General features: G+C 63.0%; 1 protein-coding gene across 1 annotated transcript; it reads left to right on the forward strand.

The window, feature by feature from the left end:
* Positions 1–7190: 7190 nt before the first annotated feature.
* Positions 7191–16072, forward strand: LOC125629104 (snake venom vascular endothelial growth factor toxin ICPP-like). The gene is made up of 7 exons (XM_048834392.2): positions 7191–7398; positions 10976–11006; positions 11400–11596; positions 13287–13366; positions 14185–14214; positions 14837–14902; positions 15378–16072. Exons 1-7 carry the CDS (start codon positions 7336–7338, stop codon positions 15412–15414), a joined length of 504 nt encoding a protein of 167 aa, XP_048690349.1. The 5' UTR covers positions 7191–7335; the 3' UTR covers positions 15415–16072.
* The last annotated feature ends 2856 nt before the right edge of the window (positions 16073–18928 follow it).

The raw sequence follows: 18928 nt of genomic DNA on the forward strand, positions 1-18928 counted from the left end.
ACCCGTCACAAGGCCGACTCTGCGTGACCCTGACCAAAGCTGGGGGACCCCCTGGCTCTGCACTTGCTGCATGGCCCGGCTGCTGGCCTCGTACTCGGGGCCCCTTGCCATCGTTGGCTCCTTGGTCCCAGCACGGCCCCCTGGGCTCCCTGGGGCCTGGACTGGGGGAGGGCTGGGCTGGACTCCCAGGCCCAGGGAGGGATCAGGACGTCCAGGAATAACCCTGCGCCGTGTTTACACTGCGTGTGACCCCAATCCTTCGCATTAACGTCAGATCAGCCTTTGCCTCTGGCATTTCTCAGAGCCGTGCGGCCCCCCAGGGGAATAGCCCTGCTCTCCCCAGCCATTCCCACGCCGGCCCCGCTCCACAGGGGCCAGCCTGCAGGACGGGAGGGGAGCGGCCCTCTGTAAATGCGCCACAGCACCATCTCCTGCAAGGGGTGCCCCCCAGAGGCCAAGCTTGTGGGGCGGATTCACTCTGTGGAGGGTGTCCTCAAAGGATCCCAGGGGCCTCAGCCCATCCCTCCTTTTCCAGCAACCGAGCCTTCGACGCTCCCCCATCAGCTTCCCCCAGCGCATGGGTGATTCTCCCCCCAGCCCAACTGGGGATATGACACTCATCCCACCCCTCACCGTTGGGCTGGGCTGTGGGACAGATGCAGCTGGAGGCTGAGATCGGGGCGGGGATGTCAGGCCTGGCACTGGACCCAGCTGGGCTGGATGAGTGGCCAGTGGCAGAGCAGAGGCTGCAGAAGCCCCAGGCTGTCCCTGCCGGGCATGTCCCCGTCTCCTGACCTGAGTTTGCTCCACCCGTGTGCCTCAGGGACAACAGGCCGTCCTGGAGCCAGCTGGGAAAGGAGCCGTTCCTGGGGCGCTCTGCAGGCCCTGCGTAGCAGCGACATTGGGACCAGAGAGGGATGCAGGGCACATGCCCGGGGCTAGCAGATCCATGCAGCGAGGACCCGGGACTGATTGCCCTTGCCCCAGCATGTGTCCCGGCCAGCGAGGCCTGAGGCTGCAGGAGCGGATCCTCCGGCTGGCCCGCGACGCAAGGCATCGCGCGTTGTGTGCAAAGGACCCAGGGTGCAGCATTGCCCCAGCCGTCTCCCGCAGGGGCTGTGCCCAGCACAGGCCAGGCCGGCTCCCAGCAGCACCCGCCCACCCACCTCTGCACACCTGGGTTCAGCTCCTGTCTCTGGCCGGACAAAGATGGTGTGAGCCTCAGGGACCCACCCCAGATCACCAGCCCCTGCGGGTGGGCGGCAGGGAATGGGCAGGTGGCACCAGAGAACCAGGACCAAGCCCTGGCTGGGCTGCTCACAGTGGCAGGGGCAACCCCAGCCATCAGGTGGGGCTGGTGAGACCCCTCAATCCCTGCGCTGGGCACCACCCACATGGAGGCCAGCCCTGCAGAGTCCCTGGGGTCTGCAGACTCTGGGCCTGGCACCCACCAGACGCTCCCACAGGATGTCAGCATGGCAGGGATCTCTCCGGGGTGTGTCCTCCAAGCAAGGCCGCTCTGAACTCAGCCCCAGGGGGTGCCCACTAGAGGCGCACAGGGAACTGCCCCCCTGGGGCACCTCAGCCCTGGTGCCCCTCTGCCCTTCCCCCCCCCCAGCCTCTGTGCCAGGGTGAATGCACGCTGGCCTCATGGCAGAGCTCAGTTCCATAGTCTGGGGTCTTTCGAGGGCCCCCCTGTGCTGCCCTGCTGTCGTCCCATCCCCGTCCCCTCCCCCCTGCTGGGCTGCCTTTTGCTGCCAGCCCCAGCCTCCCTGTCCTGGGTGCACCCAGCCCTGAGCCCAGCCCCCCCTCTTCCCTGATGTCTCAATCTCACAGAGCATGGACTGGCCTGGGACTCACCCAGAACAGCCTGCAGTCCCCTCCAGCGTATTGGGGAGGGGGGGGAGGGGGTACACTCGCCGCTCCCCTACAGCTCTGCCCGCACCCTGCCGTGTCTGCTCACCACAGCACACATTAAGCACTGTTATCTGAGCGCCTACAGCACCCCCCTCATGGGGAGACTGAGGCACCAAGACAGGAGGCCTACACCCACCATCCCTGGTCACACCCCAGGCCAATGGCTGTTGATTTCAGGTGCCTGTTCCTGGGGCCCAATGTGGGAGCTGCAGATGCTCGTGGCTCTGGCAGGCAGGTCTTGGGGTGGGGTGAGGTGAGGAGGGGGTCAATGGGGCTCCCCAAACCAGTGGCCATTTTGGTAAACCTTGGCCCATGGCAGTGCCAGAACCTTGAGAACCCAGGTGTCCTGGGTGGACCAGGGCTGCCTTGCCTAGTCCACAAACCCCTCCAGATCTCATCAAATGGGGCTGGGCCCTGAAGCCCTGGGAGCTCTGGCCGCACTGCCTGGTAACTAGCATCGCCCTTGGCCTGGGCAGTGACTGGCACAAGCACCTGGTGCCCGAGATTTTGGACTGTGAGGGGGGGGATGTATCCCCTCAGTAACTGTCTCGCCTTCTTGCTCTGGCGATGCCAGTAGGCAGAGCAGGTGCAGTTCTGAAAGGCCAGGGCAGCGAATGGTGATGGACACAGGGGACTTGTGCCCTGCATGCCAGCTATGATGGTATCAAGCAAGGGCATCCTGGGACGTGAGCCACGTGGCTGGGTCGTGCCACCCTCCCAGCAAGAGCTAAGGGCCTCTCACTGCAAAGGGCCCCTACACAGAGTCAAACTGAGCCCAGTGGAAGGACAGCACTGAGCCCCTCAGGCCCTGGCCCTATTCCAGCATGGCACACTCCCCCGTCAACTCCCCACTGTATGTCATTTGGGTACAGGATTCCCCTTCCCTTCCTAGCCTGTTGTGCAATGCAATTGTGCAGCTGTTAAACATCCCTCTGCCCCACCCCAAAGGTGGCTGCATCTCAGCGCCGGGTGAGGGAATCCCTGTACAAACAGCTCCCACGTCTCACCCCAGAGGTGGCTGCCTCTCAGCGCTGGGTGAGAGATTCCTGTACAAACAGCTCCCACGTCTCACCCCAGAGGTGGCTGCCTCTCAGCGCTGGGTGAGAGATTCCTGTACAAACAGCTCCCATGTCTCACCCAGAGGCAGCTGCATCTCAGCGCCAGGTGAGAGATCCCTTTATACGCAGCCCGTGCTTCCCACCCAAAGTTAGCTTGCTGGAACATAGGTCTCGTCAGACGAAGCTGATTTCAGTCTTTGAGGAGATGGTGTCTGGCTGATAAAGGTAACTGTAGATGTGATAACAGACTTAGACTTTTGCCCAGCGTTTGGCTTAGAGCCGCCCGGCAGCCTGATTGAACACTTCGCCCTCGCCAACACCAGCGCGGGAATTAAGGGCTGGGTAACTGACCGTGGGGAATCGTCCCGGAACGGGCAGCTCTAGTACGTGCTGCTGGGCTCGGTTCTGGGCGCGACGCCCTTCGACGTTCTCACCCATGATCTGGCAGTAAAGATAAAATCGCTGTGGCTACCATTTGATGGCAGGATTGTCCGTCAGCGCGAGCTGGGGCGCGAGGGGAGCTGGGCCCGTCCAAACTGAGCAGGCCCCACCTCCAGCCAGGGAAGGACCACAGAGAGCCGGGCTCTGGACAGGATCGAGGGGTCAGTGTGGACAAGCCACACCCGAGCTCCCAGGGTGACACTGGGTTCCGACAGGCTAATGGGATCCTGGGCTGGATAAACAGGGGAGCCGGGGGCTAGAGCTGGGAGAGGATTTTTCCCTCTGTCCCTGGCAGTGCTGAGGCCGATGCCGGATCCTGCACCCAGCTCTGGGGGGCCACGTGTTAAAAGGATGTTGAAAAATGGTCGAGGGGGCAGAAAAGAGCCGCAAAACTGATTCAAAGGCTGGAGAAATGGCTGCCAGGCTGGGGCAGGCCGAGCTCAGCCTGCAGGTGGGGGGTGACAATCCCAGTGTCTACCCCCTTTCCAGGGGAGAACATCCAGGTGATACCGGGCTCTTCAATCTCCCGGAGACAGGCAGGAAGCGAGCCCAGGGACGGGAGCTGTAGCTGGACACTTTCCAGCTGGGAATAAGGCCTAAACCTTCACCAGGGAGGGGGATTAACTGGTGGGACAAGGCTCCCTTTGGGGAAGAGGCTTCAGCCAAACACACTGACTGGGCTCTGACAGACAGAGGGGCCGGGTGAGCGGTGTTGCCCTGCATTATTACACAGGATGGCAGCCTATGATCTAATGGGCCCTTCTGGCCTTACACTCCAGGAATCTAAGGAGGCACCTGCATGGGGGGTGGGGATAGCTCAGTGGTTCGAGCGTTGTTAAACCCAGGGTTGTGAGTTCAATCCTTGAGGGGGCCATTTAGAGATCTGGGGCAAAAATTGGGGATTGGTCCTGCTTTGAGCAGGGGGTTGGACTGAGGTCCCTTCCAACCCTGCTATTCTATGATCTCAGCATTGGGCCAGGGGTCCATGTATGAGCAGCCCCTGCGCCCCACCCCAGAGGTGGCTGCATCTCAGCTCCAGGAGAGGGGGCTCTGCGTAGAACATGGCCTGTCCGTTGGCCTGTGGTGCTTTGGGATCCCAGGAGCTGACATGCAGTTGATCTTCATGCTGGGGCTCTCTGCACTGCACACGGCAGGCGATGACCCAGGAGCTCCGCCGTTTCCTTGCCAAGCGTCACAGCAGCTGCATCCAGGAATTGAGCTTGCTGATGCAATCGTGCCCTTAACGGGGCAACGCTGCATGCCCGGCCACCTGCAGGCTGCCTGCGGCTCGGCTCTTCCTCCTGTTCGGTGGCCTCTGTCCTGGGGAGCAGCCGGGCAGGATCCAGCCCAGAAGCTGCAGCCTGGGCTGGGCGCTGAGTGAGCCAGAGACTGCAGGTCCCAGGTCCCAGCCCCCACAATGCCCCTCAGCCCCCCCGCTGGCCTCAGGGAACCATCCACTCCCAGCCCCATAGCCCGCCGCAGCCCCCACCCCAGCGCCCCACTGCCCCACCTCCTCCCCACCTCCTCAACTCCCCGTCTGGCAACCATTCACTGCCAGCCCCATATCCCACTGCAGCCCCCCTCCATACCCCACCCCACCTCCCCAGCCAGACTCTTCCTCCATCCCAACCCCTCAGTCGCTCTCCACCCCCCTCTCCCTGCCCCCAGGCAACCAGCCACTCTCCAGGCCCATAGTCCACCCCTGCAGGTGCAACCCCTCCCCTCCCCGTTTCCACCCCGAACACCCCAGCCTTCCCGTCCTTCCCAGACCCTCCCCCCAGCCCCAGGGCCAGGATTCATCACCCCGGGAACCAGCCACAGCTTCCAAGAGAGGCGAGGCAGGAAGCGTCTCACTACAGTCATGGGGGAAAGGGCAGTTCGGCGTTGGGGCTGGCTCTCCGGAGGTCTGGGTTCGATTCCCGACTCTGCCTTGCCCCGGAAAAGGGGGCGGCCAGTGAACTCCCAGCAGCGATCCGTAGAGTTTGTGAGTCCCCATGGGCTGCTGCCACTTTACATTCACCCCTTGATCGGGACTAGCTCTTGTGTGTAGACGGGCCCGAGTGAGGATATAAACTAATCGCCGTAGAGGCAGGCCCCACGCACACTTCTGCTGGAGCTCCGCCATGTTTATCAGCCGCAGCGGGGACGATCCCACCCGCGTCCATCCGACCAAGCCGTGAAAAGGAGCCCAGCGGCTGCTCAGCAAGAGCTGTTCGCTCCCAGGGGCTGGGCTGAGGGCGTTAGACATCCCGAAGGCCCCCAGACAGACCCCAGGCAGGGCAGTAACGCAGTGGCGGGATAATAAAATAACCGCTGGGGTGTAGCTGGGAGCGCAGGGGCACTGTTTACACTTGCTGAGCTGGGGTGTGTGTGTTTTTTCACACCCCTGAGCCAGAAAGTTGCAGCACTGTACATTGCCAGTGTAGACCAGCCCTGAGTCACCACCGCAGAGCCAGGACACCAAAGCGCTGGGGAGCCAATCGTTTGCCACGGAAATGCAGCCACCTCTGAGGTGGAACACAATGGCTGTGACAGCCCCCAGCCTGGCCACAGCGTGGGAAAGGAAGCAAAGGCCCGGCCCGTATCCAACTGAAACTCAGCCTGTCATCAGTTTGGCTGGAGGTGGGTCACCTCAGGGCCACTGGATCCGTACCAACCCCCAGGGGCTAGACCACAGCTGAATGGCAGCATCTCCCCTAGTGTCGTGCTGGGGCCTTGGGTCAGCCCTGACTGCCCCCTGCTGAGCCCCCGCCCCCTCCCTGCTCCAGCGCCCCCCTATCCCTGCACAGGGGCATTGGTGTAAGCAGTGACTGCACCCTGCTGAGCCCCCCACATGCTCCCTGCCTTGCCTCGTGGAAGCGTCCCCACCCCCTGTTAGCCCCTGACTGAGTCACGGACCCTCCAGCTCCCACCTGGGCGTGGCGAGGGGGAGGCAGAGGGCAAACCCTGCACCTTTCCCCACTCAACCCCCTGCCTCCACCTTGGGAGCAGATGCCACTTTAAGAGGTCGGGAGCGCCCCTGGCCTGCTGTCCCCAGCAGGGGACCCCCTGGCTCGGGCCATGGGCAGCCTGCGGGACCCACTTTCCAGCGCTCGCTCGCCACCAACTTTGCTCTTTCTCTCCCCCACCAGTTGCCCCTTTACGAGGTTCCCCGGGAATCGGGAGGTGGGGGGTCCGGGGCTGTGTGCGGGGGGCCCGGAGTGGCCTGCGGGCAGGAGGAGCATGGGGCGGGAGGGAGAGAGAGCTGGGGATCTATTCCAGGGGCTCCAGAAGGGGGCTTCCTAGTGAAGGGGGGGCTGGGGGTTATACATGGGGGCTGGGTGATGCAGGGGGCGGGGTGGTGCAGGCGGGGCTGGGGGTGTTGCAAGGAGGGGGGCGCTGGGAGTTGTACATGGGGGGGCTGGGTGATGCAGGGAGAGGGGGCGCTGGGGGTACATGGCGGGCTGGGGTGATGGAGGAGGAAGGGGCGCTGGGCGTTATACATGGGGGCTGGGTGATGCAGGGGGTGGGAGCGCTGGGGTGATGCATGGGGCGCTGGGGGTGATGCATGGGGGATGGGGTGGTGCAAGGGGAGGGGGGCTGGGGGCAATGCATGGGGCGCTGGGGGGGAAATGAGGGGGTTATATTGGAAATAACCCCTCCCCGGTTCCCCCTTCCTGGCGGCTGGGGCGGGAGCGCAGGTCCGGTTCTGGGGCTGGATCCTCCCTCTGGAACCTCCTTGGTTCCTGTCTCTGCCCATCGCTCCCCCCACCCCAGCCCGGAGCCCGCGGCTCAGCCCAGTCCCAGCGTCAGACGCTGCCGGGCTCCGGTCCGGGCTGCAGGCGGAGCTCGCGGCGCGCCCGGGGGCAGAAACTCCGGGCCGGGCCGGGCCGGGCCGGGCCACAGCGCTCTGCCCTGCTCCCCCGCAGCCGCCCCCGGGATGGGGCCGGGAAGCCGGTGGCTGCTGGCGGCCGCCCTGCTGTGTTGGGGAGCCCGCTGCCAGGTAAGGGCTGCGGGGTGGGCTCGGCCCGCCTGCTGCCCTGGGTGGACGGGGCGCCCGCCGGGAGCGGCGCAGCCCTGTGCCCAGCGCTCCGGGCCAGGCACCGCGCCCGGAGGGCTGGATAGCGGAGCTGGGGTGCAGCGCCCTGCCCCGGGCCGGTTTGTGCCCGGCTCGGCTCCCCCCTGCTTCCTGCCAGCGGCTGGGTCGGAGGGGAGCGGGCGGCCCCGGCCTTTCCCAGCCTGGCCAGCTGCGCTCTGCTCACCGGGCACCGGCTGCCCCGCGGCGGGGGGCGCGGCCGGTGCCCAGCCCCCTAGGTCCCGGCTCGGAGCCGGGCCGGGCTGAGCCCGCTGGAGACTGGGCGGACCTGGTTTGAAGTGGCCGCGGTTCCCCGGGTACATGGAGCCAAGGCCCCTCCGCTTGGGGTCGCCCCTGAGGCCATTATCCCGCCGCGCTGCTGAGCCAGGCCTTGCTCGGGGGTCGCGCCCAGCCCGGCTCCGTGGGACACGGTCCCGCAGGCAGAGGAGCCCTCCCCGCAGCCTGCTCCAGACCCTCCGGATCCAGCCCCCTCCCGAAAGCCTGCTGCAGCCCCCCCCCCCACACCCGATCCAGCCCCCTCCCCGCAGCCTGCTCCAGACCCCCCGCATCCAGCCCCCTTCCCACAGCCTGCACCAGACCCCCAGGATCCAGCCCCCACCCCGCAGCCTGCTCCAGACCCCCCGCATCCAGCCCCCTCCCACAGCCTGCTCCAGACCCCCCGCATCCAGCCCCCTCCCGAAAGCCTGCTGCAGCCCCCCCCCTCCCACACACACACACCCGATCCAGCCCCCTCCCCACAGCCTGCACCAGACCCCCAGGATCCAGCCCCCTCCCCGCAGCCTGCTCCAGACCCCCCGCATCCAGCCCCCTCCCCACAGCCTGCACCAGACCCCCAGGATCCAGCCCCCTCCCCGCAGCCTGCTCCAGCCCCCTCCCAAAAGCCTGCTGCAGCCCCCCCGCCCCGATCCAGCCCCGTTCCCACAGCCTGCTCCAGCCGCCCCCATCCAGTCCCCCCCAGCAGCCTGCTCCAGCCGCCCTGCTTGTGGCGCGTCCCTACCCCGGGGCTTCCAGCTCCAGCTACACCAGCCCGGACGGCACCCCCGTGTCCCCCCTTCCCTGCGCTCCCGGCGCTGGCCCTGAGCCCCCACTCCCGGAGGTGCGGGACGTGTGTGGTACCCCGCCCCCCCCCCAAAGCCCGATGCCCCGCGGGTTCAGTCGAGCGGCTCCCCCCTCCCCCATAAGTCCGGGCTCTGGGGCAGATGCTCAGATGCCCCCCTCCCCCCGACCGCAGCCCGTCTGCCTTTAGACCCGCGTCCCCTTCCCCCCGGCGAGCCACCGGGATGCTTCGGAGACTCAAAAGACCTCGCCCCCTCCAGCCACTGGTCTGGGTTATAGCGCCGCCAGTCGTGACCCCCCCCCCCCCCCCGGCGGGACGAGATGAGTACATTGAGATCATTAAAGCTCCCCTGGCCCTTGGAGCGAGGGAAGGTGTGGGGGGGGCGGGGGGAATGGGTGGTGGGATGCGGCGTGTGAGGGGGAGAGATGAGTGGGGGGCGAGGGGTGGTATTGGGGAGGGGGAGTGGGTGGTGTGGCTGGGATGATGGGATGGGGAGTGGGGGATGATATGGGGGCAGGGGGAAGAGGTTGTGTGTTTGGGAGGGAGAGGGTGGTGTGGTGTTGGGGGGGAATGGATTGTGTGTGTGGGAGGGTGGAGTGTTTGTGATAGGGAGGGTTGTGTGGTGTGAGGGGAGGGGGAGTGGATGGTGTGTGTGGGAGGGTGGGGTGTTTGAGAGGGGAGGGGGAGTGGGTGAGGTGCTTGTGATGGAGAGGGTGGGGTGTAGCCCCAGTCATCTGCCCCATTCCCACTCTGCTAATCTCCAAACCCCAGATTCTTCCTCACTTCTTGTCCTAATCTGTTGCTGCCACCTCCTTCGCCCCCCACCCACCCCAGAGACGGCTGCTCTTTGGCACAGCGGGATAGGCCTGGAAGCCCTGTTTTTAGGAATCAGGCCCTCTGGGAAGAGGCAGCTGGGGCCGCCTGGTCTGGGGTTAGAACCCAGAGCCCCAAGTCAGGAGCTTCAGGGTATGCCCGCTGCTCTGGGTGACCCCCAAGGCCCCAGGCTGGGCACCCACCTGCTCTCATGGAGCTGGGGCGCCCTCTGGTGGCTGACTGGGAACAGCAGGCCCCCAAGTTTTCACCATGACCCCTCTGGGTGCTGCTCCCTTGGCCTGTCCCCTCTCCCAGGGCTTCTCTGCAGCTGCAGCTTGCTCTGCTAGTGACAGAGCCTGGGGCTGCAGCTGGGAGGGGTGGGGCAGAAGCCATACATGCCCCTTCCCCCCCACATCCCATGGCAGGAGCCAGGACACAGGGACCTAAGGGACCAGCAGCCTTAACTCTGACCCCTGGGGCAACATCTAGTGATGGAGAGGGGCAGACCTCTGCTTGCCCCCCTCCAGAGCTGGAAGGTGGGATAACTAGGGTGTGAAGGAGCCCCTGGACTTCCAGGAGCTAAGCAGATCAAAGCAAGCATCTCTATCACTCGGAGCAGATTTAGACTCCTTATAAGAAATGGAAAGGGAGGTGGATATTTTTTTGCTGTTTTTAAAATTATTATGAAGAACAAGTCTGAGCTTTGTTGTAATGTGCGTTGTTTGCCTGGACTGCTCAGGACCTGAATGCTTGTGTTGGAGGAACCCTTTGAGTTGGCTTCTTAAATCCCTTCCTGCTGTTTCACATCTGATACTCCCTGATGACATGTAGGAGTCTTGGCTTATAACAGGCTTACTCAAAGTGATACAAGCTACGAACGTGAGATCTTGGAAGAGTGTTGCCATTTTCATAATGTAATAAAAACACTGTCATGATAAATAAGAATTAGTAATAAATAGTGTGTAATAAGCATGTCATAAAAACACATTTTATATTTCCAAGGTTACGGCTTTTATCATTTATAAATGATAAAGGAGAAAATCCCTGGAGATATGCATTTTTAGGAGGGGGTTCGTGAGACTTGACCTTTTAGTGAAAGGGGTTCACAGGTTGTTAAAGTTTGGGAGCCACTCGGCTAGAGCTGGGGGCTGTGGTAAGCGGTGAGCTAGGTGCAGGGACTGGGGGGCCCGAGCTGGGGGTGGCTGTGATGAGGGGGAGCTAGGGACTGGGGGGAGGGAGGGGCAGGGACTGGGAGTCACTATGGTGAGGGTGAGCTAGGGACTGGGGGGCAGGGACTGGAGGGCTGGAGCTGGGGGTTGCTGGGGGAAGCTAGGGGCTGGGGCTAGGGAGACAGAGGGACTGGAGCTGACTGTGGTGAGGGGGAGCTAGGGACTGGGGGGAGGGAGGGGCAGGCACTGGGGTCACTGTGGTGAGGCGGAGCTAGGGGCAGGGACTGGGACTGGGGCCTGGAGCTGGGGGTGGCTGTAATGCGGGGGGGGGGGATGACTGGGGGCTGGGGCAGTGACTGGGAGGCCAGAGCTAGGGGTGGCTGGGGGAGGGGCAGGAATAGGGCTGCTTTGGGGTGCTGGTTTCTAACCGGTCTCTGTGTTGCAGGTGGCGCCCTCACTGGGCCAGACGGCAGCAGGTGAGTGTCCCAGCCCCTCGGCTGCAGCTCTTGGCTCCCTGCCTGGTCCCAGCTCTGCTGCCCCCACACTCAGAGTGCCCTGGGGGGGCAGCAAGGCTGGGGCAGCAGAGGGGACGGTGGAGAAAGAGCTGTGCAAGGTTTTTGGGAGGGGCAGGGGACTCAGGGTCGAGGAGGGGCTGGAGGAGGACAGGTCAGTGCTGTGGGGTTTTGAGGAGGGGCTGGGGGAGGACAGGGCAGCGGTGGGGGATTTTGAGGAGGGGCTGGGGGAGGACAGGGCAGTGGGGGGGGTTGAGGAGGGGCTGAGGGCGAGTGGGAGGTGGGAGTGGGGTCCTGTGGCTCAGTGGGGGAAGGCTGAGTTGCAGCCCAGTGCTGGTAACCCCCCGCTCCCCGCAGTGGTCCCCTTCGAGGAGGTGTGGAGCCGCAGTTACTGCCGTGCCCTGGAGACCCTGGTGGACGTGCTGGGCGAGTTCCCGCAAGAGGCTGAGCACGTGTTCAAGCCGTCCTGTGTCCCGCTGCGGCGCTGCGTGGGCTGCTGCGGCGACGAGGACCTGGAGTGCGTCGCTGTGGAGACCCGCCCCGTGGCCATGCAGGTGGGCCTGGGGGTGGGGGGCACTCGGACCCCCGGACTCCGGCCCTGTCCTGTGTAGGGCTGCGGCTGGCAAATGGCCCCCTGTGCTCCTGCCATGGCTCTCCCAGCCACAGGGGAAGTGCTGGCACCCAGTGCTGACAGGACAGAAGACCTTGGCTCTGCCAGGCCCATCTAGCCCGGTATCTGGCCTCCTGCAGTGACTAGTCCCAGCTGCCTTGGGGGAAGGTGCACAGAGCCCCCTGGTGGTTAACTCTGGAATAATCTGGCCAGGGATGAAGGGCGGGGATGGGGGCGGCTCGCCCTCTGGCCCTGTGGAGTGTAACCGGCTGTTCCCTGGTCCAGAGGCACGTCTGGCCAGCTCAGGATCCTGCTCGGCTCTTGGCCTGGCTGAGACCTTGTGGCAGTGAGTTCTACAGGCTGCTGGTGCCCTAGCATGGGACAGTAACTCCTCGCTTAACGCTGTAGTTATCCTCCTGAAAAATGCTACTTTAAGCAAAATGATGTTAAGCAAATCCAATTTCCCCATAAGGATTAATGTAAATGGGGGGGGTTAGGTACCAGGGAAATTTTTTTGCTAGAAAAAAAGACACTTTCTCTCTCTATATATATACACACACATATACACAGTATAAGTTTTAAACAAACAATTTAATCCTGTACACAGCAAGGATGACTGTGAAGCTTGGGTGCAGTGCTGAAGTCAGAGGGTGGGATAGTTCCCAGGAATGCCTTCCTGCTAAATAAAAACAATGAGGCGTCCTTGAGGCACCTTCGAGACTAACACACATTTATTTGGGCATTTAGCTTACCACTAACTCGGCTGAGCCCTCCAGGGTTAACACATTGTTGTTAATGGATCCTCACATGCTACAAGGGGGCACAAATGGAGGGGCGGGAGACGGCATGGCAGAGAGAGACAGACACCCTGCGTGAGAGAGAGAGATGGCATTGCCCCTTTAAGGACGCTGGCCGCACTCTAAGTACATTGCCCTTTTAAGTAGATCAGCAAGTTGAGACAGCAGCTGCTGCCTGCAAGCTCCCTCCCTCCTGAGCCCTGTTGTGACTGTGTCCCTCGTTCCCCCCTCCACTGCTCTATGGAGATGAGTACAGGAGGGGCGGAGGGGGACACCCTGACATTAGTACCCCTCTTCCCCCCACCTCTGCACAGCAAGCCGGAGGCTCCCGGAGCGGCTCCCAGGCCAAGGGCAGGAGCAGCACACGGCAGTGCGGGGAGGGACAGCTGAACTGCCCAGCAATTGCGCACAGGGAACTTAGGGGAGCGGGGAGCTGATGCGGGGGTTGCTGGCCCACCCTGGTTCCAAGCCCCCCACCAGCTCGCTCCAAGGGGCTGCTCTTTCTGCAAGCAGTGGCCAAAGCAGGCGGCTGCCAAATGACCATTGCACAACTGTAAACGAGCCTGTTCCCTAACTGATCAGTAACGAAACAACGTTGACCTGGAGGACTTTAAGTGCGGAGTTACTGTATGTATTCTCTGTATGATGGTAGGGCCTAGGGGCCGTGGGCAGACTCCTTGGGGCACTTCCCCCACAAGCTCCCTGTCCCTGGTAGCCCCCCCAGCCTGGCCAGTACTTGGCCTTGCTGCTGCCCAGGAGAACTGAGTTTGGGCAGCTGAGCACCGGCCCGGGGCAGGCTGGGCGACAGGGTACCAGTGAGCTGCATCCTCCCGCCAGGTCGTCCGCCTCAGCCCGATCCAGGGGAAGAGTCAGCAGGAGGAGATGAGGTTCACAGAGCACAGCCGCTGCGCATGCAGGTGAGGGGGGCATGGCCGGCACATGCAGGTGAGGGGGGGCGCGTGGCCAGCGCGTGCAGGTGGGGGGGTATGGCCAGCGCGTGCAGGTGGGGGGGCACAGCCGGCGCATGCAGGTGGGGGGGGTATGGCCAGTGCTTGCAGGTGAGGGGGAGCGCATGGCCGGCGTGTGCAGGTGGGGGGGGGGTGCGGCCGGCGCGTGCAGGTGGGGGGGCGCGGCCGGCGCATGCAGGTGTGGGGGGGTATGGCCAGAGCTTGCAGGTGAGGGGGGGGGCATGGCCGGCGCGTGCAGGTGGGGGGGCGCGGCCGGTGCGTGCAGGTGAGGGGGGCCCTGTGGCCGGGTACAAGCACAGGTGAAACACAGATAGATGGCGGGGGGGGGGTGCAGCTTGTGGGGGGGTAGAGGCACGTGGCTGGTGCCTGCTTTGAGCAGGGGGTTGGACTAGGTGACCTCCTGAGGCCCCTTCCAATCCAGATCTTCTATGATTCTCTGTCGGGGGGGGATGGTGTGGCCAGTGGGGGCCAGTGCCTGTGTGAGGGAGAGGGGGCCGATGCATGTGCTGGGGGTGGGTTGTGGCTAGTGGGGGGGAAGGTGGCCTGTGGGTGTAGAGGGCAGCTGCCCTGTTCATTCAGCCCCCCCTCAGGGACTCGCTGTTGGTTCCCAGACTGGCCCTGAGCCCCACCAGAGCTCAGTCGGGGTCCCAGCCCCAGGACCCTGGGGGTGGGGGTTCCATACCCTGCGCACCATCCCCCACAGGGAGACATGTCCCTGGCTGGACTCAACCCCCGCACCCCTCTTATCGGCATGTCTCTGCTTTCAGGCCTCGGAGGAAACGATTGAAAAGTGAGAGGTAGGTGCTGGCTTGGGGTGGAAGAGCCCGGGGGGGGGGGGTGTCCCTGGGGTGCTGGGGGTTCCTTGGGAGGGTTGGGAAGGGAAACGGGGGGGGCTCCCTGTGGTGCACGGGGTTCATTGGGGGGCTGAGTAGGGAAGCAGGGGGGGTTCAGCAGATTCCTTGGGGGGCTGGGGAGGGAAGCAGGGGGGACTGGGCTCTCTGGTGATGGGGAGATTCCCTAGAAAATTTGATGAATTGGGGGAGAGACCCCCAGCCGCATGGGGGGAGGGGAGAGATGGACAGACACGGTGGGGGGGGGGTGAGCACAAGTCAGGAAATAGCAGGGAGGGGGATCCCCCTCCCCCCACCCTCTGCTTTAGCATGGCTGGGGTCTCTGGTGCAGGGCTGGGGCCATGTCTGGGACCTCAGGGCTCTGGCTGGTGCCAAGTGGGTGCAGTGATCTGTAGGTTTGGGGTGCAGGGTGCCATCCCCCCTCTGGGCCCTAAGTTCCCTGGGCTGGTGCCCCAAATCTGGGGGAGGGGGGGCATGGCAGAGCTACAGGATGTGGGGTGAGGGAAGGGAGCCCTCAGAGCGGGGCAGGGGGCCTGGCATGCAAAGTAACTCCCCCCACCTCTTCCAGAGACAGCAAGAGAGGGCCCAGGAGGAGACCTCGGGAGCCGGGCCCTATGCCCCTCCCCACCCCTCTGTATGTACACACCAGGGCATGGGGGACAGAGGGGCTGATGTGGGGGGCGATGGTGTGGGCAGGTGGGGGCACCTTGGAATGCAGAGGCTGCTGGGAGTTGGGGGGAGGGGAAGAGACTGCTGTGGTCTCAGGGGGGTTGGGCTCCAGCTCCCATGGCCCTGGCCCACTCTCCCTCCCTCCCACGGAGTCTGGCCAGCGTGGGCGGACACCAGCCACGGCGCCCAGCCTCTCTCCCCGGGCCCTGCACTCTGGGGCTCTCAGCTTCTCCAGGTGAGTCCCAGCCGGCTCGGGAATCGGGGTGAGCGGATCAGGAGAGAGGGGGGCCGTTTCTCCAGTGGGGGGTGGGCACAGGGCAGGGGCGGGTGGTGGGGGTGATGGACCCCAGGGAGGCCTTGTCCTAGTCACGCTCCACCCTCCCCTCTTCCCACTGGTCCGGGTCTGCTGTATGAGGCCATTGTGTGTGTTTCCCCCACAGGTGGCAGCCCCCACTGCAGAGGGAGCCAAGGAGCTGAGGCCGAGGCCCGGGGTGAAGGAACCGGTCCTGCGCCCAGGTGGGGGTACAGGGTGCATCCCTCAATGCAGACTGGAGCTGGGACCACCTCCAGCACCCAGTGAACGAGCCCACATGCAGCACCCAGGCTGGGAGGCTGGTGACCCCCACATGAGAGGGGCAAGGGGTGATGCCTCTAGGGCAGTGGCGGGAGGGGACTCGCTCTCAAGAGGCTGCTGTTTCAGGGAGTTCTGCCCAGGGTGGCCAGGGGCTCCCAGGTTGACGTTGGGGGGTAGGCAGGATGGGGAATTGAGGACTTGAACTTCTGGCAAAGGGAGCTTCAGGCCAGGTGCCCCAGGGCCAGGAGCGGATGGTGGGTAGATGGGGGTTTGGTCCCCCTTTCCAGCAATGGGAGCCCAGGAGCCAGCCCCCTTCCCCCACCCCAGCTTCAGGAGCCTCCCCCAGATAGGAGCCAGGTCCCCCCGCATGGGCACAGGAGCCGCCCGTAGCGAGATGCTCTGGGCAGCGCATTCCTGGGCCACGTCTGCTCAGCTCCTGAGCCGGTGAAATCTGGGGGACTGCGACGCCCGGCCTGGCCTCCCCCGTTCTTAGACTGCAGAGAGCTCGTGTATAACCCGTGCACAGATACTGAACCCACAATAAACCCCATCTCCTCCCTGCCCTGTCGTGAGTGTCTCCTCGCCTGATTGATGCCCCAGCCCCACCAGTGCATGATGGGCTGGGGGGGTAGCCCAGAGACCCCCAGAACGAGCACACCTGTGACACGATGCCAGGGGCCCTGTGGGTGGGTGGTGTGACCCACAGCCCCTGGCAGCAGGCTGGGCGAGGGGAAGAAGAGGTAGTTGCTCTGTCATGGGGGGGAAGGTGGAGGCTGTTGGGGACTCCGGGTTGGGCTGCTAGGCTGTGTTGGCACAGACGTGGGTTCCCTGGTTTCATACCCCAAGGGCATTTATTAAACGCCCCTCATGGCACGGGACCGCCCTGCCCCCATCTGTACAGTCATCCGTGTCACCCTCCCGTAGCGTGATGGGCTCAGTGCTGGTGGGGAGCCCTGCAGGGGGCACAGCATGGCCTCAGCTTTGGGGTTCAATCCCTTCCTGGTCTCCCCCAACCCAGCTCCTGTGCCCTGAGAACCAGCAGGCTCAGCCTGCCAGCCTCTGAGCCTGGCCCACACAGACAGACGGGGCAGCGCAGACAGCTGATCTGGTCCCAGCACCAGCCCATTGCACCCACTCCGGGGGGAGGAGGGGAGGATGCAGGGGGTGGGGGAAGGATCCTGTCCCCCCTCCGCCTGCTTTGTTCCAGGTGGAGCTGCTGGGGTTGCGCCGTGCTGTGCCAGAGCAAGCTGCAGAACGTTCCCCCCCGAGCAGTGGCGGGGGCGGATCGTGGCCCTGCCCCACCACACTGGCCTCCGGGGGCAGGGGGATGACTGGGGCATTTTGACCCAGCTGAAATGGTGCCCGGGGCTGTGCAGGCCGGAGTGCGCGGCTCGTTCGGGCGGCGCCTGGGACGGTGCAGCCGAGGCCTGAGCGGACGGAGGGACAGACACGCACACCACGCTGCGGCTGCCTGCCCAGCACCGCAGCCAGGCTGCCGCGGTAGCGCTGAAGTGCCGACCCTGACGGAAGGGGTTTGTGCGTCGCTGTAGCCAGGTCGCTAGAAGACTCCTTTCCTGTGCTTAGCCACGGCTACACGGGAGGTTCATCGCCCTAACGATGGTGCTCAGGGCATGACGTTTTTCACAGGCCAGAGTGATTTAGGTCAGTCTCATTTTTCAGTGTAGACCAGGCCACAGGGAGGGGGACAGATGGAGCGGGACGCCCAAGTGGATACACAAAGAGAGAGAGAGACACACACACAGATAAATACATGCAGAGGGACATGGAGGAGGAACGGACGTGGACAGGGAGGGACACACTCACGTGATCCACACAAAGGGACGCAGGTGGAGGGACATGCACATGCGCACCCCCCCAAATGTACCGACCATTACTGGCTCAGCACACGCTACTTGTGTTGTCGAAGGACAGGACAGGACTTGGCCGGCGGAGGCAGGTGTGGTCCACGCAGTACAGCCCGTGGCGTGGGCTCTGGCTTGACCCCAGCACAGGCCTGGTGCTACGGTGTGATGCCATCTTGCTGCCCCCTCAGGGCTGGGCAGTTTGTCCTCAGAGCCATTTGCAGCCACTCAGCCTGAGAGTCTAGGGAAAGCTCTCCCCCATGTCACGTGCTGGAGCAGAATGTCCCCTGTGTTACCAGCTTTGGGGTATGCTCATTTATTAGGGTAACTCTTCGGAGCGGGGGGCGGGGTTCTGTACTTCTATCAATGTCCTGCTTGTATCACTTGTTCTCATACAGAGCTCTACTTCTCCCTGCTGCAAGTTCCCTTCCAGTGGAGCTATCCGGCAGGACGCAGGTTCCCTGGGGCTGGGTTCCTCCATGCACACACTAATAGAGCGCATCTGAGAGCACCGGGTTAATCAGCACTCCCCAGCTGACACTTTATATGTCCCTGGACTCAGCAGAGTGGGTCAAACAGCACCTCCAAGCTGTCACCCTCATATGTCTCTGGTTCAGCACGTCTCTACCCCCACTTTCACGTTACAATTGTTCTGGTAGTGACCCACTTGATGAGCAAACCCCTCAGGATTTTTGGGTGCTGCAGGGATCTTTTAGCTTAGGTACGAGGAGCGCTGCTGCAGAGCAAATGAGGAAACCAAAAAGCACCCACGAGGTAGGGGGAGAGAGACCACACTGAGTTCTCACCACTCCATGAAGCGTGAATCGATCCGGGGTCCCAGGTGGTGGTGGGTAGGTGAGGGTCCGTAGTGCTGGGGACAGGCAGAGCCCACAGCATGATCAGTCAGGAGAACATAAAGTCCCAATGGAACGGATGCAGATTTTGGATCCAGGCATCAGAACACTTCCTTGAGCATGAGCAGGATTTTTTTGTAGAGAAACAACAATGGTTCAAGGGAGAAGGCTAGATTTGCTTATGTGTAAACAAGGGACACTACCAAAGTTGTTTTGTTCAGGCTAGACAGGGGAGCTGATCATTCCTGGCTATGGGCGGTGTTCCTTGGTGGGAGCTCACAATGCACTTAGAGAGCTTCACTATTTTGGATCCCAATAAAGGATTTATTAATAGAATTGGTCTGATAACTACTGAGCTCGGTGTGTGCAGGTATGGGTTCATTAACATCTGGAGCAGAGATCCCCCATCATTCAGTGCTTCCCTGGTCCCAGAGTTCTGTGCAGTTCTTGCCTTGAAATCTCTGTTCTCCATTCTGTATGCTAATAGAGATGCCTCCTTGTCTCATTGTCCATGCAAATAAGGCTCGGGGAGTTTCCTGAATCCTGTCATCCTTGTCCAGAGAGGTTTAGGTGCGTCTCACACTGCCTTTTCATTGCTTTTTGTAAGTCTTTCTTCTGATGCAGATTTGGTTTAAGCAGAGGCAGAACAAGAAGCAGTTGTCTCAAGTTGCAGTGGGGGAGGTCTAGGTTGGATATTAGGA

This window comes from Caretta caretta, chromosome 23 (genome assembly GCF_965140235.1).
Source record: "Caretta caretta isolate rCarCar2 chromosome 23, rCarCar1.hap1, whole genome shotgun sequence".
In the NCBI taxonomy this organism is placed as follows: domain Eukaryota; kingdom Metazoa; phylum Chordata; order Testudines; family Cheloniidae; genus Caretta; species Caretta caretta.